This window comes from Ictalurus punctatus, chromosome 16 (assembly GCF_001660625.3).
Source record: "Ictalurus punctatus breed USDA103 chromosome 16, Coco_2.0, whole genome shotgun sequence".
Classification (NCBI taxonomy): Eukaryota; Metazoa; Chordata; class Actinopteri; order Siluriformes; family Ictaluridae; genus Ictalurus; species Ictalurus punctatus.
The window spans coordinates 24,141,729-24,165,375 of NC_030431.2; the positions used below are offsets into that span (position 1 = coordinate 24,141,729).

At 44.1% G+C, this 23,647-nt stretch overlaps 3 protein-coding genes across 3 annotated transcripts; all 3 read right to left on the reverse strand.

Moving 5' to 3' along the window:
* Positions 1–1,012: 1,012 nt before the first annotated feature.
* On the reverse strand, positions 1,013–5,880 carry LOC128635244 (mucin-5AC). Its single transcript, XM_053687074.1, has 3 exons — positions 5,739–5,880; positions 5,560–5,615; positions 1,013–5,471 (listed from the first exon to the last, which is right to left on the reverse strand). The coding sequence occupies exons 1-3, from the start codon at positions 5,756–5,758 to the stop codon at positions 1,273–1,275; spliced, it is 4,275 nt and encodes a 1,424-aa protein (XP_053543049.1). The 5' UTR covers positions 5,759–5,880; the 3' UTR covers positions 1,013–1,272.
* A 2,019-nt stretch (positions 5,881–7,899) lies between these two features.
* LOC128635246 (mucin-5AC-like) lies at positions 7,900–12,215 on the reverse strand. Its single transcript, XM_053687085.1, has 3 exons — positions 12,076–12,215; positions 11,889–11,944; positions 7,900–11,800 (listed from the first exon to the last, which is right to left on the reverse strand). The coding sequence occupies exons 1-3, from the start codon at positions 12,093–12,095 to the stop codon at positions 8,160–8,162; spliced, it is 3,717 nt and encodes a 1,238-aa protein (XP_053543060.1). The 5' UTR covers positions 12,096–12,215; the 3' UTR covers positions 7,900–8,159.
* Positions 12,216–19,915: 7,700 nt separating this feature from the next.
* LOC108276528 (uncharacterized) lies at positions 19,916–23,647 on the reverse strand. Its single transcript, XM_017488274.3, has 3 exons — positions 23,520–23,647; positions 23,373–23,428; positions 19,916–23,291 (listed from the first exon to the last, which is right to left on the reverse strand). The coding sequence occupies exons 1-3, from the start codon at positions 23,537–23,539 to the stop codon at positions 20,995–20,997; spliced, it is 2,373 nt and encodes a 790-aa protein (XP_017343763.2). The 5' UTR covers positions 23,540–23,647; the 3' UTR covers positions 19,916–20,994.

Consider the following 23,647-nt stretch of genomic DNA (forward strand, 5'->3'; position numbering starts at 1 on the left):
AGAAGTTGTATTTTTGAAGGAAATATGCCCCCAAAATACCTAAATTCGTGTATGTTTGTGCACGTCGTTTTACACCAGACTGCTTTGTGAAACATCTGGTAAAAAGTCTCAAAATAGGTCTCCTTTAACAAAAATCAGTAAAAGGGGAAACACACGGTCACGTGTGGTTTGCACTGCAAGGACAATCGGCTGCCCTTCCTGTAGCATTGCCTTAGGCATCTTACATTACAAGACATTGCAGATTATTGATCTGGCCACATCTGCAGTCCTCAGGCCACCCTGCAGGATGCCTATGGCATGTTCACACAGGCGAGCAGGCACCCTAGGCATCTTTCTTCTGGTGTTTTTCAGAGTCAGTAGAAAGACCCCTTTAATGTCCCACGTTATTGTAACCGTGACCACCTATAAACAGTTAGTGTCCTAACGACTCTTCCACAAGAGCAGGTGCAATAATTGTTCATGGTTCATTGAACAAGCATGGAAGACATTGTTTACAGATCTTTTATTGGAAAGGGTTTCAAACTTATTTGGATTTTACTAAAATTCTTTAAAATACAGTCTCCTGCTAAAGGGACATTTCTTTTCACAGAGTTCACTGCAGTCATGCTAGGAGAATACAAACCTGAGAGTTTAGTCAAAGCATATTTCAAGAGCAAGAGCTATGAAAATTAACACAAAAGTTTCAAACCATTTTGGCCAGAATTGCATAAACAGTGTTGAAAACTAGCTACACTTTCTGCAAATACTTCACTGCTCAAAATCTGAGTGAGCCTTGAACAAAGACAAGGACTGACCAAAGGCAAGATACTGGCAAGTGTTCTATACGCACTGCTAATGAATTATTTATTACTTCATTATTCAAACCACTGAGGAAAGTGAGATTAGTCTGTGACCATAAAAAGGTTTTAGTGAAAATAAGCATGATCAAATGCTATAGATTGAAAAGACTCCAAATACAGACTAAATTCATTACCCATCAAGTGAGAATTTCATTTGAGGAAACACAGCCAAGTCAAAATGTGCATTCTCCTTTTATTGCAACAAAAATTCAGGCAAACAATAAAAAGCACCACAAATGAGCATATTCAGTCAGCGATCAAAGCACTCAGTAGTTAATCTTACAGTTGAGATTGTCAGGAGGGCCTGGTGTTGGGAAATGGGGGGGAGCTGTAAGTGGCTGAGCTCACAATTTCAGGTGTATTGGAAAAGCTTTGTGGAACACAGAATGCTGATGAGGCACTGATTCCAGAAAGTGTCCCATGAATTCTTGGTTCACAGGTTGTGTGTCTGTACACTCTGGCTTCGAACAAATTTGTTGTTTGCAGCTCCTTGAGGAGAATTGCAGAAACCAAATGGAAAGTTACACACCGAGCTGTACTGGTCATGTACTGGCAATGTACCCTGGAAATCAATGCCTGCAAAATTCTGTGAGGTACCTGGAATGGGTACAGCAGCAAAAGAGCCTGTGCCTTGAGATGATGTGGCAACACGAGGAGAGGTTTGGCTGGATGCTATAGAGGCAATTGCACTCTCCACCATTGAGCATTGTGTCTGTCGGCAAGGCTTGGGTAGAGAGACTGGGGGAGTGGCAACAGTTTGTGGGACAGGTGAGAAGTGTGTAGATGTGTGAAATGCTGGGGTCTGTACATTATTCTGAGACATGGCAGAAGTCCCAGCACTTTGGTTCAGAAACGGCAAAATATTGTTGATTGTTCTTGTTTGGGGATCAGAGCTCAGAGATTGAGAAACCGACACGTTCCGTAGCAAATTATGGAATCTAGGAGGAGTTATCGTATGCCAATTTGGAGCCTGAAAGTTGCCGTGAGCCAAAGATGTAGAAGCAGACTGACCCACCAAAGCATTTGTTGTGGTGTCAGGCTGAAATGACTGGTCCTGCAATCCAGAGATTTTGTTTGTAGTGACCACAGAGTGGGAGGAGGATGGAATGCTCTGACCCAGTGAAGTCAGATACCTGCCAGAGCTAATCCCTTGATAGAATGTTGAGGCACCAGAGGACTGAGCCTGAGATGTAGAAGCAGACAGGCCTGTCTGAAGCAGTGTTGTGGTGCCAGGCTGGTATGATGACTGGGTCTGGGATCCAGATGTCTGGTTTGCAGTCACCACAGACTGGGTTGAGTATGGAAAGCCATGACCCAGAGAAGTCACATTCCTCCTAATTCCTTGATACAATGTTGATGCGCCAGAGGACTGAGCCTGAGATGTAGACGCAGACTGGCCTGTCTGAAGCAGTGTTGTAGTGCCAGGCTGGTATGATGACTGGATGTGGAACCCAGGTATTTCGGAAAGGGTTGCAGTCAATGGACGCTGTGCAATATTGTACACGCCAGAGGTTTGACTTGGATATGGAGCAGAAGCTCCCGAAGGCTGACTCTGAGGAAGAACAGGCTGGCCTGTCTGAAGCAGTGTTGTAGTGCTAGGCTGGTATGATGACTGGGTCTGGGATCCAGACGCTTGAGAAGATGGAATTGTCTGACCTTGTACAATGGTGTACCATTTAGCATGTCCTGAAGGTGCAGCTCCATGGCTGCCAAGAGCCTGAGATGTAGAAGCAGACTGGCCTGTCTGAAGCAGTGTTGTGGTGCCAGGCTGGTATGATGACTGGGTCTGGGATCCAGATGTCTGGTTTGAAGTCACCACAGACTGGGTTGAGTATGGAAAGCCATGACCCAGAGAAGTCACATTCCTCCTAATTCCTTGATACAATGTTGATGCACCAGAGGACTGAGCCTGAGATGTAGAAGCAGACTGGCCTGTCTGAAGCAGTGTTGTAGTGCCAGGCTGGTATGATGACTGGGTCTGGGATCCAGATGTCTGGTTTGTAGTGACCACAGACTGGGAGGAGGAAGGAATTATATGACCCAGTGACGTCAGATACCTGCCAGAGCTAATCCCTTGATACAACGTTGATGCGCCAGAGGACTGAGCCTGAGATGTAGACGCAGACTGGCCTGTCTGAACCTGTGTTGTGGTGCCAGGCTGGTATGATGACTGGATGTGGAACCCAGGTATTTCGGAAAGGGTTACAGTCAATGGACGCTGTGCAATATTGTACACGCCAGAGGTTTGACTTGGATATGGAGCAGAAGCTCCCGAAGGCTGACTCTGAGGAAGAACAGGCTGGCCTGTCTGAAGCAGTGTTGTAGTGCTAGGCTGGTATGATGACTGGGTCTGGGATTCAGACGCTTGAGAAGATGGAATTGTCTGACCTTGTACAATGGTGTACCATTTAGCATGTCCTGAAGGTGCAGCTCCAGGGCTGCCAAGAGCCTGAGATGTAGAAGCAGACTGGCCTGTCTGAAGCAGTGTTGTGGTGCCAGGCTGGTATGATGACTGGGTCTGGGATCCAGATGTCTGGTTTGCAGTCACCACAGACTGGGTTGAGTATGGAAAGCCATGACCCAGAGAAGTCACATTCCTCCTAATTCCTTGATACAATGTTGATGCACCAGAGGACTGAGCCTGAGATGTAGAAGCAGACTGGCCTGTCTGAAGCAGTGTTGTAGTGCCAGGCTGGTATGATGACTGGGTCTGGGATCCAGATGTCTGGTTTGTAGTGACCACAGACTGGGAGGAGGAAGGAATTATATGACCCAGTGACGTCAGATACCTGCCAGAGCTAATCCCTTGATACAACGTTGATGCGCCAGAGGACTGAGCCTGAGATGTAGACGCAGACTGGCCTGTCTGAACCTGTGTTGTGGTGCCAGGCTGGTATGATGACTGGATGTGGAACCCAGGTATTTCGGAAAGGGTTACAGTCAATGGACGCTGTGCAATATTGTACACGCCAGAGGTTTGACTTGGATATGGAGCAGAAGCTCCCGAAGGCTGACTCTGAGGAAGAACAGGCTGGCCTGTCTGAAGCAGTGTTGTAGTGCTAGGCTGGTATGATGACTGGGTCTGGGATTCAGACGCTTGAGAAGATGGAATTGTCTGACCTTGTACAATGGTGTACCATTTAGCATGTCCTGAAGGTGCAGCTCCAGGGCTGCCAAGAGCCTGAGATGTAGAAGCAGACTGGCCTGTCTGAAGCAGTGTTGTGGTGCCAGGCTGGTATGATGACTGGGTCTGGGATCCAGATGTCTGGTTTGCAGTCACCACAGACTGGGTTGAGTATGGAAAGCCATGACCCAGAGAAGTCACATTTCTCCTAATTCCTTGATACAATGTTGATGCACCAGAGGACTGAGCCTGAGATGTAGGAGCAGACTGGCCTGTCTGAAGCAGTGTTGTAGTGCCAGGCTGGTATGATGACTGGGTCTGGGATCCAGATGTCTGGTTTGCAGTCACCACAGACTGGGTTGAGTATGGAAAGCCATGACCCAGAGAAGTCACATTCCTCCTAATTCCTTGATACAATGTTGATGCACCAGAGGACTGAGCCTGAGATGTAGACGCAGACTGGCCTGTCTGAAGCAGTGTTGTAGTGCCAGGCTGGTATGATGACTGGATGTGGAACCCAGGTATTTCGGAAAGGGTTGCAGTCAATGGACGCTGTGCAATATTGTACACGCCAGAGGTTTGACTTGGATATGAAGCAGAAGCTCCCGAAGGCTGACTCTGAGGAAGAACAGGCTGGCCTGTCTGAAGGAGCGTTGTAGTGCTAGGCTGGTATGATGACTGGGTCTGGGATCCAGATGTCTGGTTTGTAGTGACCACAGACTGGGAGGAGGATGGAATTATATGACCCAGTGAAGTCAGATACCTGCCAGAGCTAATCCCTTGATACAACGTTGACGCACCAGAGGACTGAGCCTGAGATGTAGACGCAGACTGGCCTGTCTGAACCTGTGTTGTGGTGCCAGGCTGGTATGATGACTGGATGTGGAACCCAGGCATTTGGGAAGAGGATGCAATCAGAGGACCCTGTACAACAGAGTACATGCCAGAGGTTTGACTTGGATATGAAGCTGAAGCTCCGAAAGACTCAGGCTGGGCAATAGACTCGCCTGTCTGAACCTGTGTTGTGGTGCTAGGCTGGTATGACGACTGGGTCTGGGATCCAGATGTCTGGTTTGCAGTGCCTCCAAACTGGAACCTGGATGGTCTTTGGAATCCACCGTTATTCTGACCTTTTTGAGGCCAAGATTGAGAGAGCAAAGTGCCACAGTTTTCAGGCTTGAGAGATTCAAACCAATAGAGCCTTGAGGACTGAGTCATCAAGTTGTCCTGCGGTTGAACCATGGGAGTTGCTTGACCTTGAGCATTTAGTACAGGTTTACCTTGAGCAGCACCACCAGAAGACTGAACAAAACTAGAATCCTGTTGAGCAGTTTGGACTTCTGAAGTATAACTGAAACTACTAGAATTTCCTCCGTCAACATTTCCATTTGCACTTTTTCTGGACAGTAGCTCCAAAGCTTGAACAGGCGTAGCGAAGTGAAAATTTTGGTTCCATGTTGCATTAGAGCGTCCAGCTTGCCAATCAACAACAGAGGTTGTATTCCACACTGTGAGGGATAAATCCAATTTTAGATTATAGATTTGCAACTATACATGCAAATATTTTAGATTTAAAAGTTCATTTTAAAAGCCTACCTCCGAATCCACTTGTATCTCTCCAAAGAACCAAAGCAATGAAAATTAGATGGAGCCTGTAATAAAAAAAAAAAAAAGTTACATACCTAAAATCATGGGGGAAAAAAACATGTAAAAAAAAAAGAAAAAGAAAAAAGAAAAAAAAAGAAAAAAAAGGAGAACAAACACAGGATACATACCCCTTCATTGCCCATGACATATCTCAAAAGAAGATTACCAAAAGGAGGCCCCACTACTAACATAAAATCTACACTTTGCCCAAATACTATAGCCACCACCACCCTAAACATGCTACTTATATAATTAGTTTCACCTGGTCACATGTCACCTAACAGATTAAAAGTTAAGTCTCTCCAGGGTCCTAAACAAGCTTGGTTATCTTCAGTCTTGTCTTTTAGCCTCATGCGTTATCATTAGGTCCCCTATAGGTTATGGAGAGATCTTGACACCTTGCCTACAAGCAACACTGACTTGCGCAGCATGCACCGCTTGGTTTTTTACAATTCTACAGTTTGGTTCTATGCTCAGTGTTCATTTAAATTCAAGTTTGCCTATTTTATGCAACCAATATGATGAGCCATCATATGTGATGTAGCAAAGACATGACTCTATAGTTACAATGAAGAAGCAGCTAATTATTTGCAACTATTTTTGAATCTGAGCCTTCATCAATGAAGAGAGACATGAACATGTACAATTTTAAGATGTCTTTAATGCAAAGCAATACTGGGTATAAACCACAGAATTCATAAAACATGAGAAAATCAACAGCAGCAAAATAAAGGTGCACCTCTAAAGCATCAGTATACATATATACCAAGCATGACACAGATTCTGCTTAGGTGGAATTTCAATAAGCTTCTTGTACATATATCACACACACACACACACACACACACACACACACACATGGAATTGTTTTCAGGACAGAGCTCTTTGCAAGTTTTGTTACATGAGACATTAAAGGGGAACTATTATGCAAAATTCACTTTTAAATGGTGTTTGAACATAACTCTGTGTCGGCAGAGTGTGTACACAACCACCCTACAATGGTAAAAATCCACCCACTCCTTTGATATATTCCCAATAAATCATAAACAGTGTCTCAAAATGAGTCGATTTCATTTGCTCCCTAACGTGATGTCATGTTGGAACAAGCCCCGCCCTATTACCATAGATCCTCCCCTGAGTGAGCTGCACACAATCCACCATGCTTTCCACACACGTCTCAGCTTCGTAAGCGTTGTAAGTGTTCTGTTGTTGGCTGTAAGATTGAACATAAGAGTCTTCATGTACTCCCGGCAATAGAGCCACTGAAGACGCAGTGGAGAAGTTGTATTTTTGAAGGAAATATGCCCCCAAAATACCTAAATTCGTGTATGTTTGTGCACGTCGTTTTACACCAGACTGCTTTGTGAAACATCTGGTAAAAAGTCTCAAAATAGGTCTCCTTTAACAAAAATCAGTAAAAGGGGAAACACACGGTCACGTGTGGTTTGCACTGCAAGGACAATCGGCTGCCCTTCCTGTAGCATTGCCTTAGGCATCTTACATTACAAGACATTGCAGATTATTGATCTGGCCACATCTGCAGTCCTCAGGCCACCCTGCAGGATGCCTATGGCATGTTCACACAGGCGAGCAGGCACCCTAGGCATCTTTCTTCTGGTGTTTTTCAGAGTCAGTAGAAAGACCCCTTTAATGTCCCACGTTATTGTAACCGTGACCACCTATAAACAGTTAGTGTCCTAATGACTCTTCCACAAGAGCAGGTGCAATAATTGTTCATGGTTCATTGAACAAGCATGGAAGACATTGTTTACAGATCTTTTATTGGAAAGGGTTTCAAACTTATTTGGATTTTACTAAAATTCTTTAAAATACAGTCTCCTGCTAAAGGGACATTTCTTTTCACAGAGTTCACTGCAGTCATGCTAGGAGAATACAAACCTGAGAGTTTAGTCAAAGCATATTTCAAGAGCAAGAGCTATGAAAATTAACACAAAAATTTCAAACCATTTTGGCCAGAATTGCATAAACAGTGTTGAAAACTAGCTACACTTTCTGCAAATACTTCACTGCTCAAAATCTGAGTGAGCCTTGAACAAAGACAAGGACTGACCAAAGGCAAGATACTGGCAAGTGTTCTATACGCACTGCTAATGAATTATTTATTACTTCATTATTCAAACCACTGAGGAAAGTGAGATTAGTCTGTGACCATAAAAAGGTTTTAGTGAAAATAAGCATGATCAAATGCTATAGATTGAAAAGACTCCAAATACAGACTAAATTCATTACCCATCAAGTGAGAATTTCATTTGAGGAAACACAGCCAAGTCAAAATGTGCATTCTCCTTTTATTGCAACAAAAATTCAGGCAAACAATAAAAAGCACCACAAATGAGCATATTCAGTCAGCGATCAAAGCACTCAGTAGTTAATCTTACAGTTGAGATTGTCAGGAGGGCCTGGTGTTGGGAAATGGGGGGGAGCTGTAAGTGGCTGAGCTCACAATTTCAGGTGTATTGGAAAAGCTTTGTGGAACACAGAATGCTGATGAGGCACTGATTCCAGAAAGTGTCCCATGAATTCTTGGTTCACAGGTTGTGTGTCTGTACACTCTGGCTTCGAACAAATTTGTTGTTTGCAGCTCCTTGAGGAGAATTGCAGAAACCAAATGGAAAGTTACACACCGAGCTGTACTGGTCATGTACTGGCAATGTACCCTGGAAATCAATGCCTGCAAAATTCTGTGAGGTACCTGGAATGGGTACAGCAGCAAAAGAGCCTGTGCCTTGAGATGATGTGGCAACACGAGGAGAGGTTTGGCTGGATGCTATAGAGGCAATTGCACTCTCCACCATTGAGCATTGTGTCTGTCGGCAAGGCTTGGGTAGAGAGACTGGGGGAGTGGCAACAGTTTGTGGGACAGGTGAGAAGTGTGAAGATGTGTGAAATGCTGGGGTCTGTACATTATTCTGAGACATGGCAGAAGTCCCAGCACTTTGGTTCAGAAACGGCAAAATATTGTTGATTGTTCTTGTTTGGGGATCAGAGCTCAGAGATTGAGAAACCGACACGTTCCGTAGCAAATTATGGAATCTAGGAGGAGTTATCGTATGCCAATTTGGAGCCTGAAAGTTGCCGTGAGCCAAAGATGTAGAAGCAGACTGACCCACCAAAGCATTTGTTGTGGTGTCAGGCTGAAATGACTGGTCCTGCAATCCAGAGATTTTGTTTGTAGTGACCACAGAGTGGGAGGAGGATGGAATGCTCTGACCCAGTGAAGTCAGATACCTGCCAGAGCTAATCCCTTGATAGAATGTTGAGGCACCAGAGGACTGAGCCTGAGATGTAGAAGCAGACAGGCCTGTCTGAAGCAGTGTTGTAGTGCTAGGCTGGTATGATGACGGGGTCTGGGATCCAGAGGCTTGAGAAGATGGAATTGTCTGACCTTGTACAATGGTGTACCATTTAGCATGTCCTGAAGGTGCAGCTCCATGGCTGCCAAGAGCCTGAGATGTAGAAGCAGACTGGCCTGTCTGAAGCAGTGTTGTGGTGCCAGGCTGGTATGATGACTGGGTCTGGGATCCAGATGTCTGGTTTGCAGTCACCACAGACTGGGTTGAGTATGGAAAGCCATGACCCAGAGAAGTCACATTCCTCCTAATTCCTTGATACAATGTTGATGCGCCAGAGGACTGAGCCTGAGATGTAGACGCAGACTGGCCTGTCTGAAGCAGTGTTGTAGTGCCAGGCTGGTATGATGACTGGATGTGGAACCCAGGTATTTCGGAAAGGGTTGCAGTCAATGGACGCTGTGCAATATTGTACACGCCAGAGGTTTGACTTGGATATGGAGCAGAAGCTCCCGAAGGCTGACTCTGAGGAAGAACAGGCTGGCCTGTCTGAAGCAGTGTTGTAGTGCTAGGCTGGTATGATGACTGGGTCTGGGATCCAGAGGCTTGAGAAGATGGAATTGTCTGACCTTGTACAATGGTGTACCATTTAGCATGTCCTGAAGGTGCAGCTCCATGGCTGCCAAGAGCCTGAGATGTAGAAGCAGACTGGCCTGTCTGAAGCAGTGTTGTGGTGCCAGGCTGGTATGATGACTGGGTCTGGGCTCCAGATGTCTGGTTTGCAGTCACCACAGACTGGGTTGAGTATGGAAAGCCATGACCCAGAGAAGTCACATTCCTCCTAATTCCTTGATACAATGTTGATGCACCAGAGGACTGAGCCTGAGATGTAGGAGCAGACTGGGCTGTCTGAAGCAGTGTTGTGGTGCCAGGCTGGTATGATGACTGGGTCTGGGATCCAGATGTCTGGTTTGTAGTGACCACAGACTGGGAGGAGGAAGGAATTATATGACCCAGTGACGTCAGATACCTGCCAGAGCTAATCCCTTGATACAACGTTGATGCTCCAGAGGACTGAGCCTGAGATGTAGACGCAGACTGGCCTGTCTGAAGCAGTGTTGTAGTGCCAGGCTGGTATGATGACTGGATGTGGAACCCAGGTATTTCGGAAAGGGTTGCAGTCAATGGACGCTGTGCAATATTGTACACGCCAGAGGTTTGACTTGGATATGGAGCAGAAGCTCCCGAAGGCTGACTCTGAGGAAGAACAGGCTGGCCTGTCTGAAGCAGTGTTGTAGTGCTAGGCTGGTATGATGACTGGGTCTGGGATCCAGATGTCTGGTTTGCGGTCACCACAGACTGGGTTGAGTATGGAAAGCCATGACCCAGAGAAGTCACATTCCTCCTAATCCCTGGATACAATGTTGATGCACCAGAGGACTGAGCCCGAGATGTAGAAGCAGACTGGCCTGTCTGAACCTGTGTTGTGGTGCCAGGCTGGTATGATGACTGGGTCTGGGATCCAGAGGCTTGAGAAGATGGAATTGTCTGACCTTGTACAATGGTGTACCATTTAGCATGTCCTGAAGGTGCAGCTCCATGGCTGCCAAGAGCCTGAGATGTAGAAGCAGACTGGCCTGTCTGAAGCAGTGTTGTAGTGCCAGGCTGGTATGATGACTGGGTCTGGGATCCAGATGTCTGGTTTGTAGTGACCACAGACTGGGAGGAGGATGGAATTATATGACCCAGTGAAGTCAGATACCTGCCAGAGCTAATCCCTTGATACAACGTTGATGCACCAGAGGACTGAGCCTGAGATGTAGACGCAGACTGGCCTGTCTGAAGCAGTGTTGTAGTGCCAGGCTGGTATGATGACTGGATGTGGAACCCAGGTATTTCGGAAAGGGTTGCAGTCAATGGACGCTGTGCAATATTGTACACGCCAGAGGTTTGACTTGGATATGAAGCAGAAGCTCCCGAAGGCTGACTCTGAGGAAGAACAGGCTGGCCTGTCTGAAGGAGCGTTGTAGTGCTAGGCTGGTATGATGACTGGGTCTGGGATCCAGATGTCTGGTTTGTAGTGACCACAGACTGGGAGGAGGATGGAATTATATGACCCAGTGAAGTCAGATACCTGCCAGAGCTAATCCCTTGATACAACGTTGACGCACCAGAGGACTGAGCCTGAGATGTAGACGCAGACTGGCCTGTCTGAACCTGTGTTGTGGTGCCAGGCTGGTATGATGACTGGATGTGGAACCCAGGCATTTGGGAAGAGGATGCAATCAGAGGACCCTGTACAACAGAGTACATGCCAGAGGTTTGACTTGGATATGAAGCTGAAGCTCCGAACGACTCAGGCTGGGCAATAGACTCGCCTGTCTGAACCTGTGTTGTGGTGCTAGGCTGGTATGACGACTGGGTCTGGGATCCAGATGTCTGGTTTGCAGTGCCTCCAAACTGGAACCTGGATGGTCTTTGGAATCCACCGTTATTCTGACCTTTTTGAGGCCAAGATTGAGAGAGCAAAGTGCCACAGTTTTCAGGCTTGAGAGATTCAAACCAATAGAGCCTTGAGGACTGAGTCATCAAGTTGTCCTGCGGTTGAACCATGGGAGTTGCTTGACCTTGAGCATTTAGTACAGGTTTACCTTGAGCAGCACCACCAGAAGACTGAACAAAACTAGAATCCTGTTGAGCAGTTTGGACTTCTGAAGTATAACTGAAACTACTAGAATTTCCTCCGTCAACATTTCCGTTTGCACTTTTTCTGGACAGTAGCTCCAAAGCTTGAACAGGCGTAGCGAAGTGAAAATTTTGGTTCCATGTTGCATTAGAACGTCCAGCTTGCCAATCAACAACAGAGGTTGTATTCCACACTGTGAGGGATGAATCCAATTTTAGATTATAGATTTGCAACTATACATGCAAATATTTTAGATTTAAAAGTTCATTTTAAAAGCCTACCTCCGAATCCACTTGTATCTCTCCAAAGAACCAAAGCAATGAAAATTAGATGGAGCCTGTAAGAAAAAAAAAAAAAAAAAAGTTACATACCTAAAATCATGGGGGGAAAAAAAACATGTAAAAAAAAAAAAAAAAAGAAAAAAGAAAAAAAAAAGAAAAAAAAGGAGAACAAACACAGGATACATACCCCTTCATTGCCCATGACATATCTCAAAAGAAGATTACCAAAAGGAGGCCCCACTACTAACATAAAATCTACACTTTGCCCAAATACTATAGCCACCACCACCCTAAACATGCTACTTATATAATTAGTTTCACCTGGTCACATGTCACCTAACAGATTAAAAGTTAAGTCTCTCCAGGGTCCTAAACAAGCTTGGTTATCTTCAGTCTTGTCTTTTAGCCTCATGCGTTATCATTAGGTCCCCTATAGGTTATGGAGATGGAACTGGTCTATGGAGATGGACTGGCCTGTCTGAACCTGTGTTGTGGTGCCAGGCTGGTATGATGACTGGGTCTGGAATCCAGAGGCTTGAGAAGATGATGGAACTGTCTGACCTTGTACAATGGTGTACCATTTAGCATGTCCTGAAGGTGCAGCTCCATGGCTGCCAAGAGCCTGAGATGTAGAAGCAGACTGGCCTGTCTGAAGCAGTGTTGTGGTGCCAGGCTGGTATGATGACTGGATGTGGAACCCAGGCATTTGGGAAGAGGATGCAGTCAATGGACGCTATGCAATATTGTACACGCCAGAGGTTTGACTTGGATATGAAGCTGAAGCTCCCAAAGGCTGACTCTGAGGAAGAACAGGCTGGCCTGTCTGAAGCAGTGTTGTAGTGCTAGGCTGGTATGATGACTGGGTCTGGGATCCAGATGTCTGGTTTGCGGTGACCACAGACTGGGTTGAGTATGGAATGCCATGACCCAGCGAAGTCACATTCCTCCTAATCCCTTGATACAATGTTGACGCACCAGAGGACTGAGCCTGAGATGTAGAAGCAGACTGGCCTGTCTGAACCCGTGTTGTGGTGTTGTATGCCCCCAAAATAACTAAACTCGTGTATGTTTGTGCAAATGTTTTTACGCCAGACTGCTTTGTGAATGAGGGTCAATACAAAGCATCATTTGCAGAAAAGTTTATTCTCAAGCATGGATCAGTACCAACTGTTCGTGATCCAGCTTCATCTCCAGAAAACGTAAGTATCGCACTTTATGTTTTGTGTATGTTTCCAAATCACCTTTCCGGATGAGCTTATGAACAGATTCCAGGTCTAATGTGGGTAGTTACCATTGTCTCTGATTGTATTCAAAGACCAGAGCCATGTCGTCATTTTTATTTTTAACTTGAAGATGCTTACTGTATGTATAACTCATAACTGCACCTTTATTATGCACAATACATTTGACACCAGACTGCTTTGTGAAACATCTTGTAAAAAGTATCAAAATCAAAAGTTGCTTTAACAAAGATCAGTAAAGAGATTTTGTAAGTTGGAAAATAACCCTCTACTTTTGTGCTACTCTCTTTCTTTGCCTGCTCAAAACCATGACATAGGCCTCTCACATGCAAGTATTGCACATTTCCAAATTGTCCTATCGACAAGAGCATGTTAAAAAGTGTACTAAAATGGAAGAAGCCATGTTAAAATTACTGAATAGATTTTTAACACCATGACACTAGATATACATCAAGATCAGTTTTAATGATGTGATGAATTGGTTTAGTTTTTCCATGACCTTTTTCTTTTTCTTCTTGATTTTATGTCTATAATTTTAATCTTGGTCAATTTGCTACCAGCAGGTAGCTCTCCCATATCATATGATAGCCTTCTCCCTCCTGGGTTGGTAGCAAACATGTGCTATCTATGGGACATATGATGCCACCTATCGCATCTTTTCAAACTGTTGCATAACAAACTCAGTGGAATGTACTATCAGCCCCCTTTCGCATGCATGAGCTCACAGAGACCCATGATTGGCTTGTGTGGCTGTGATTGATAGGGGGGAGTGTGTATGCCGTCCCTTCCACTCAGAAAGCATGGCCAATTTTGTTCTCTTGGACTCCCAGTATTACGGTCTGATGAGAACAAGGTCAATGTTTTTTGGGCATAATTCTAAAAGATACACCAAATGTCCAAAAGTATGTAGACACCTAACCATCACAGCCATCATGTGCCTGCTCAACATCCATGCTGTGATGTTTAGGTTCCCACATATTTTTGACCACATAGCGTATGTTTGGCTCATAAAGACAGCTTATCACCCAAATAACACCAGCACCACAGTGAAGCATGCTGGTGGCAGCATAAGGCTATAGAGATGCTTCTCTTCAACTGGGGCCAGTCAGATTGCAGTATTAAATCCCACCAAAAACATATGGAATGACTTGAAGAGGGCTGTGCACAAGCAATTCCTTTCATAATTTGTTACAACTGGAGCATTTTGCTAGGAAGAATGGAATAAAATTAAGAAATCAAGATGTGCTAAGTTGGCAAATTACACAAAAAGAATGGGTGTTGGGGCACTGTTGAGAGGGCAATGGAGTAGGTCGGTTTTAGTTTGGGCTCCCGTCGAACTTCTGTTTTTTTTAAGTTAATAAGTGTTTTTCGTAGTTAAATGCTAGCAAACCCTGTTTCTAACATATTTTCTTAAGTTAAATGTACATATATTTATGTGAAGATGGCGGCAAATTTGCGGAAATATAAATATAAATTTACTGAGTCAACCAAATCTAGGCCCACACCGCCTCGTACGTGAGTTCTGCTGCCCCTCCGGTCTTGGAGCCCCCGCCCCGGCAGAACAGCCAAGAGATGGACGCTGAAACCTTGAAGACGGATATCCTGCTTTCACTAAGGGTTGACATTGCTGTGGTGATAAAAACTGAGCTGAAAAGTGCACTTGCTGAAGGTTTCGACTTTCTTAAGAATGAGTTGCAAGCAGTGAAAGCGGAAATAAAGACCAATACGGCTGCAATTCACTCCGAAATCGACTAGATGAAAGCTAAAATTAAAGAGGTGGAAGGTGGGCATCTGTGTTGTGGCCCATCTGCGGTCATTCTAGGTTCCCTGCAGGGCTCAGATATCTGACCCTTTTTTTTCTCTCATTATGACTGACTTCAGTATTCCCATCCGAGGGTCGGATGGTAGTATGGTTAATTTCGTGAGCTGGAATGTTAAGGCACGTAATCATCCTTTAAAGCGAAAGAAGGTATTTACATATCTGAAACAGCTTAATATAAATATTGCATTTCTTCAGGAGACACATCTATGGTCATCAGACCATTCTAGACTGGGACGGGAGTGGTCAGGACAGATATTTCATTCAAATTTCCATTCGAAGGCTAGGGGGGCAGCTATATTAATTGATAGAAATACACCATTTATGATGACAAGTGTGGAAGCTGACCCCGCTGGGTTATTGTTATTGGTGTAGGGCAAATTTACACTTTTCCGGTCATTTTGGCCAATGTTTATGCACCAAACTGGGATGACTCAGTGTTCTTCACAAATGTTCTCCTCAGTTCATAACACATATTCCTGAATAGACTATTTCTTTTTGGACAAAAGAATGCTTCCCCTCATAGCCAGATGTGATTATGGACCCATAGTTATTTCAGATCACTGCCCCTTGTCCATGAGAATGCGCATCCCGGATACGCAATCCAATTACCGCCCTTGGAGACTCAATCCTCTGCTTTTGTTGGATGATGTTTTTACTAGTTTTACTGCATCTGAAATTTCATTTCTTTGCATATTAATCAAACACCTGGAATGTCCTCCTTGACAATTTGGGAGTCGCTGAAGGCATATTTACGAGGTCAGGTCATCTCATACTGTGTTAACCAGAGGAGAGTGAGCACTGCTCGACTTAAAGAACTGGTGGAAGAGATTCTTGAACTGGATAGGGCACATAGCCAACTACCTTCTGCAGATTCTATGAAGAGGCTTTTGTCACTGCAGACAGAGTTTGACCTTTTATCGACGAAACAGGCTGAGTATCTTATCTCCAAATCACGATACGGATTTTATGAGCATGGGGAGAAGGCTGGACGGGTTTTCACTCACCAGCTAAGATAGAGAACTGATAATCTGACTATCTCTGAAATATATATGAGCAGGGCAGAAAATGTACAGATAGTCATAAAATTAACTCCAGTTTTCAAGCTTTTTATGTCACTATACAGCTCCGGCCCATCTGTAGATCCTTCTGTATGGAAGACTTTTTTAAAACCCTGCATGTTCCGTCCTTAGGGGAGGCCGCGGGGTTGGAGGAGGACCTCTCAGTTGGGGAGATATCATCAGCGATTGGCTCTGTGCAAAGTGCAGTCCCCAGGACCGGATGGTTATCCAACCAATTTCTATAAAAAGTTTTCAAGGCAACTCTCCCCTTTGTTATTGATGGTTTTCAAGGAGTCGTTCTCCTTGAGAGCCCTGCCATCTACAATGCGTGAAGCAGTTATCGCCTTACTCTTTAAGAAAGACAAGAGCCCTCTTGAGTGCAGCGCTTACCGTCCAATTTCTTTACTAAATACTGATGTTAAAATCCTTGCTAAAACTTTGGCATGTCGCTTGGAGGGGGTTCTTCCATCCATTATATCGCCGGATCAAGCAGGTTTTATTAGGAATCGTTACTCTTTTTTCAACATCAGACGTCTTTTCAATATCCTCTATAGCCCCTCTCCACCTGGTACCCCGGAAGTAGTGTTTTCACTTGTCGCTGACAAGGCATTTGACCAGGTGGAGTGGGGCTATCTTTTCAGCGCACTGGAGGGTCAGACTTCTATATACGTCTCCGAGGACTGCTGTTCATACTAATAATAATTTGTCCACCTACTTCAAGCTCCAGCGGGGTACAAGACAGGGATGTCCTCTGTCGCCACTTCTATTTGCCATTGTAATGGAGCCACTTGCTGTGGCGCTAAGACAAAATACTGACATTAGGGGGATCTGGCGTGCGGGGATAGATCATAAAGTTTCTTTGTATGCGGACGACATGCTATTATTCATTTCACAGCCCCTTGAGAGTCTCCCTAAACTAATGGTCCTACTCAAGCCTTTTGGCAGAATATCATAAGGAGTGAGGCAGAGTGAATCTTTTCACCTAACACCATGATGATCCTCTGCTCTGTGCTCCTGATGGTACTTGGCATCAAGTCTGGCAAGTGCAACTAAACTTCATTTTAAATAGTTTTAACACAGCAATAATGCACATAATTTGTAAAAAAAAAAAAAAAAAAGAGAGAAAAAAAGATGTAATGGTCTCATGATAAACATTGTGCCATGCAATGGATGGGCACCCCATCCAGGGTGTCCCCCGCCTTGTGCCCTATGCTCCTTGTGATAGGCTCCAGGTTCCCTGTGACACAGCAAGGATAAGCGGTAGAGAAAATGGATGGATGGATCAAAGACATTGACAGAGGAAAAAGCAAAATTTGTGAGTGTCTGATAGTTTTGGTTTTAGGATCTGATAATTTTTTTTCTGGTTTCAAGATTCAGAACAACCAAAGACTTTAAAGACCTAATATTAAAAAAAGAAACAAACAATGAATTCATTGTTGCAGGTAATACAGCCAAGAGGAGGGCTGAACCTGAGCAGATGCAGTTGATACATGAGAATTATTGCCTTGTTCAAAGTATCATGCTTGCTAGCAAGCATGAAACATCATGCTTGCTTGGGTTAGAAAGCAGTATTTGGATTTACTTGATTCTTAAATTCATGTTTTCAATGAGCAATAGTGTCCAGAAATAGACACTAATGGACAATTATCTTGTTGGCAAACTGACACTTTTTGAAGCATTAGTGTAGTTACTAAATAGAACATTTTACGATTTTGTACTTCACTGTGATGACAATTTTATGTTGAAGGTTGATTAGTATTTGACTTGTGCTTAAGGGGGACTGAATTATCCCAGTGAGGGTGCATGCTGGTTTAGAAACGCTTTTATCAGAAGTGGTTTGTATATGATGGAACTACATGCTGTTTTTGAAAGTGCATATGCAGGAATAATTAAGACACATCTTCTGAGTTGTATTCAAAGGTAGCAGAGGTGCCAGTAATTTTGAAGTAATTTTGTAATCAGCAAATTTGATCATGTGATCAGAACTGAACTTTGCAGCACAGTCATGAGTCAGCAGGGTAAACAGTAGTGGACTGAGTGCACAGCCCTGAGGGTCACCAGAGTTCAGGGTGGTGGAGTTGGCGATCCTGTTGGACTGGGATCTCAGAGTCAGAAAGTCCAGGATCCAGTTGCAGAGGGAGGTGTTTAAACCCAGCAGGCTCATCTTCTTGTCAGTTGTCATGGGATGATTGTTTTGAATTCTGAACAGCATATTACATAATTGTCCTTTTTGTCTAGGTGGGTCAGAGACAGATGGATGATATGGTGTCCTCTTTTGAATGGTTAATGTACTAATGTGTTTTAGATAATGTATACTCTGAGGAAATTAACAGTTTTATAATATTAAATACCACATTTAATTCATAGTCACTCGTATTTTAATAACAGTATGTATATATTAGTCAAACTGAGTACCACATTTTGTTCCAATGCTTCTGGAAATGGAGGCTAGCTGATTGTTCATAATAATAATAATAATAATAATAATAATAGCAACATAATAGTAGATGTAGCTCTTCACAAATACCTTCCTAAATATGTTTGCTCACATTTTATGTAGCCTACAGATGTGGGTGATCATACATCTGGACTGCCACACTTTGCTGTAGTAAAGTGCCTGAACTGAATCACACACAAACACCTGTGTGTATTCTAGACCACTGACACACCATACTAATCTTAGGAGCTTCATTCGTATAGCCAAAAAAAGAAAGAAAAAAAAAAAAGAAAAGAAACTTCTTCACATTCAACCGCTTTTAATTTCCAACAAATTTCTTAACATGTGTAAATATCGTATTAAATATTCAACAACTGAACAAGTTTCACAGACATTTGATAAACAGAAATGGAATAATGAATCTGTGATCCAAGGGACAAGGATGGAGAGCATCGATATCAAAAGTAACAGTCAGTATCTGGTGTGGCCACCAGCTACTTTAAGAACTACAGTGCATCTCATCCTCATGGACTGCACCAGATTTGTCAGTTCTTCCTGGGAGATGTTACCCCACTCCTCCACTAAGGCTTTTGCAAGTTCTTGATCATGCCAGAAGGGGAAACATGGTTACGTGTGGTTTGCACTGCAAGGACAATCAGCTGCCCTTCCTGTAGCACGGTTTTAGGCAGCTTACATTACAGACATTGCAGATTATTGATCTGGCCACATGTGCAGTCCTCATGCCTCCCTGCAGCATGCCTATGGCATGTTCACACAAGTGAACAGGCATCTTTCTTCTGGTGTTTTTCCAGAGTCAGTAGAAAGACCTCTCTAGTGTCCCAAGTTATTATAACTGACCATAATTGCCTACCACCTGTAAACAATTAGTGTCCTAAGGACTCTTCCACAAGAGCATGTGCAATAATTGTTCATTGAACAAGCATGGAAAACATTGTTTACAGATATCTTACTAGAAAGGGTTTAAAACTTAATTTTAGTAAAATTTAAATATCTTTAAAATACATTATCCTTTAAATTTCCAGCCATGCTTTGAGAATACAAACCTAAGCTAGTTTAGTCAAAGTATATTTCAAAAGCAAGAGTTATGGCAATTATTTAAACACAAATACATTTCAAACCATATTAGCCAACAATTGAATAAACGGTGTTAAACTAGCTACACTTTCTGCAAATACTTCTGTGCAAAACCTGTATGAGCCTTGAACAAAAAGACAACGACTGACCAAAAGGCAACATGCTAACAAATGTTCTACATGCACTGCTAAGGAATTATTTGTTACTTCATTATTCAAAACACTGAGGAAAGTGAGATTAATCTGAGACCATATGAACATTTTAGTGAAAATAAGCATGATCATATGCTACAGATTGAAATGACTCCAAATGCAAACAAAACCCATTACCCATCAAGTGAGATCTTCAGTTGAATAAACAAATCCAAGTCAAAGTGTACATTCTCCATTTATTACAACAAATATTCAGACAACAAATAAAAGGACCTCAGATGAGCAAATATTCAGTCAGTCATCAGCCATAGAAGCACTCAATATTGTGTTGCAGAATAAGTTTACATTTTATGGATTTGGGGGGGGGGGGGGGGGGGGGGTGTCGTCAAGCTGTTACTAGTTGAGCTCACCATATCAGATATTGGAAAAAGCTTTGTAGAACACTGAATGCAGATGAGGCACTGATTTGCCTTCAAAAAAAGCGCTCCACGATTTCTTGGTTTATAGGTTGTGCGTCTGTACACTCTGGCTTTGAACAAATTTGTTGTTTGCAGCTCCTTGAGGAGAATTGCAGAAACCAAATGGAAAGTTACATACTGAGCTGTACTGGTCATGGTGTCCTACCTGGGGCAATGTACCCTGGAAATCAATGCCTGCAGAGTTCTGTTTGGTACCTTGAAAGGGTACAGCAGCACAAAAGTCTGCATCTTGAGATGATGTCGCAACATGATGGGAGGTTTGGCTGGTTGCTATAGAGGCAATTCCACTCCGCAGCTGTTGGGAAGGCATGGGTAGAGATACTGGGGGACTGGTAACAGTTTATGGGACAGGTGAGAATTGTGTAGATGTGAAATGCTGGGGACTGCAAATTCTGGGACATGGCACAAGTCATAGCACTTTGGTTCAGAAAAAGTAAAATATTGTTGATTCTTGTTTTGCATCAGAGCTCAGAAACTCATTCTGTAGCAAAGTATGGAAACTAGAAGGAGAAAGATGCCAATGATGTAGAAACAGACTGACCCACCAAAGCATTTGTTGTGGTGTCAGCATGAAGTGTCTGGTCCCACAATCCAGAGATTTGGTTTGTGGTGACTGCAAACTGGGAAGAGAATGGAATGTTCTGACCTTGTGAAGTCAGATAGATGCCAGAGGTTAGACCTTGATACATCATTGAATCATCCAATAAATTACTTGGAGAGGTAGGAGACTGGCCTACAACAACCTGTGTTGCAGAGCTAGGGTGGTATGATGACTGGGTCTGGATTTCAGAGGCTTGAGAAGGAGGGAATGGTCTGATCTTGTCAAATGCTTAACCATTCAGCTGGTCCTGAAGGTCCAGCCTCATAGCTGCCCTGAGCCTGAGATGTATAAGCAGACTGGCCTGTGGAAACCCATTCTGTAGTGCTAGGATGGTATAATGACTGGGTCTGGAATCCAGGCATTAGGGAAGAGGATGGATTCTTCAGACCCTGTGAAATGGTGTACTTGCCAGAGGTTTGGCTTGGATAAGCTGAAGTCTGAGCAATAATAGACTGGCCTGCAAATGCCCGTGATGGGGTGCTAGGCTGGTATGATGACTGGGTCTGGAGTCCAGCAGCTTGAGAAGAGGTGGGAATGGTCTGATCTTGTAAAATGCTGTACCATTTAGCTTGTCCTGAAGGTCCAGCTCCATAGCTGTCCTGAGCCTGTGACGTAGAATCAGGCTGGCCTGTGGAAACCTGTGTTGTGATACTAGGCTGGTATGGCAACTGGGTCTGGGTTCCAGATAGCTTGTTTGTAGGGAACACAGACTGAACAGAGGATGTAATGCTTTGGTCCTGTGAAATGTTGTACATGCTGGACACTTGCCCTTGATAAAATGTTGAAGCAGCCATGGAATGAGCTGGAGAGGTAGAAGGAGACTGGGTTGTGTAGCTAGGCTGGTATGATGACTGGGTCTGTATTCCAGAAACTTGAGAAGAGGAGGGAATATTCTGATCTTGTAAAATGCTGTACCATTTAGCTTGTCCTGAAGGTCTAGTTCCATAGCTATCCTGGGCCTGGGATGTAGAAGCAGGCTGGCCTGTCTGAACCTGTGTTGTGGTGATAGGCTGGTATGATGACTGGGTGTGGAATCCAGATATCTGGTTTAAGGGGGGTCCAGACTGGGAGGTGTATGGAATCCTCAGATAATGGGAAGTCAGATACCTGCCAGAGGTAATCCCTTGATGCAATGGTGAAGCACCAGAAGACTGAGCCTGAGATGTAAAAGCAGACTGGCTGGTCTGAACCTGTGTTGTGGTGATGGGCTGGTATGATGACTTGGTCTGTATTTCAGAAGAGGAGGGAATGGTCTGATCTTGTAAAATGCTGTACCACTTAGATTGTCCTGAAGGTCCCACTACATAGCTGTTCTGAGCCTGGGATGTAGAAGCAAACTGACCAGCATGTGGTGCAGAGCTAGGCTGGTATGATTGGGTCTGAAATCCCAAGACTTGAGGAAAGGATGGAGTTGTCTGACCCTGTACAATGCTGTACCATTTAGCTTGTGCTGAAGGTCCAGCACCATAGCTGCCCTGAGCCTGAGCTGTAGAAGCAGACTGGCCTGTCTGAACCCGTGTTGTGGTGCTAGGCTGGTATGATGACTGGGTCTGGATTCCAGAAGCTTGAGAAAAGGAGGGAGTGGTCTGACCCTGTACAATGCTGTACCATTTAGCTTGTGCTGAAGGTCCAGCACCATAGCTACCCTGAACCTGAGATGAGGAAGCAAACTGGCCTGCAAGAACCTGTGTTGTGGTGCTAGGCTGGTATGATGACTGGGTCTGGATTCCAGGAACTTGAGAAAAGGAGGGAGTGGTCTGACCCTGTACAATGCTGTACCATTTAGCTTGTGCTGAAGGTCCAGCACCATAGCTACCCTGAACCTGAGATGAGGAAGCAAACTGGCCTGCAAGAACCTGTGTTGTGGTGCTAGGCTGGTATGATGACTGGGTCTGGATTCCAGGAACTTGAGAAAAGGAGGGAGTGGTCTGACCCGGTACAATGCTGTACCATTTAGCTTGTGCTGAAGGTCCAGCACCATAGCTGCCCTGAGCCTGAGATGAGGAACCAGACTGGCCTGCAAGAACCTGTGTGGTGGTGCTAGGCTGGTATGATGACTGGGTCTGGAATCCTGATGGCTGATTTATAGCACCTTCAAGCTGGAAAGAGGATGGTCTTTGGAATCCAGGGTTGTTCCGACCTTTTTGTGGCCAAGATTGAGAGACCCAAGAGCCACAACATTTAGGCTTGAGAAATTCAAACCAATCGAGCCTTGAGGACTGGGATGTCAAATTGTCCTGGGGTTGAACCATGGGAGCTGCTTGACCTTGAGCATTTAGTACAGGTTTACCTTGAGCAGCACCACCAGAAGACTGAACAAAACTAGAATCCTGGGGAGCAGTTTGGACTGCCAAAGTATAACTGAAACTACTAGAATTTCTTCCGCCTTCATCTCCATTTGCACCTTTCCTGGACAGTAGCTCCAAAGATTGAACAGGTGTAGCCAAGTGAAAATTTTGGTTCCATGTTGCATTAAAATGTCCAGCTTGCAAGTCAACAACAGAGGTTCTATTCCACACTATGAGGGATAAATCCAATTTTAGATTTGCAACTACATATGCAAATATTTTACATTTAAAAGCTCATTTTAAAAGCTTACCTCCAAATCCATTTGTATCTCTCCAAAGAACCAAAGCAATGAAAATTAGATGGAGCCTGTAAGAAAAAACACAAGTTACATACATAAAGTCATGTGAGGGAAAAAAAAAAAAAACATGAAAAAGGAGAACAAACACTGGACACATACCTCTTCATTGCCCATAACATATCTTAAAAGAGGATTAACAAAAGGAGACCCCAATACTAACATAAAGTCTACACTGTGCTCAAATACTATAGTCACCAGCAACCTAAACATGCTACTTATATAATTAG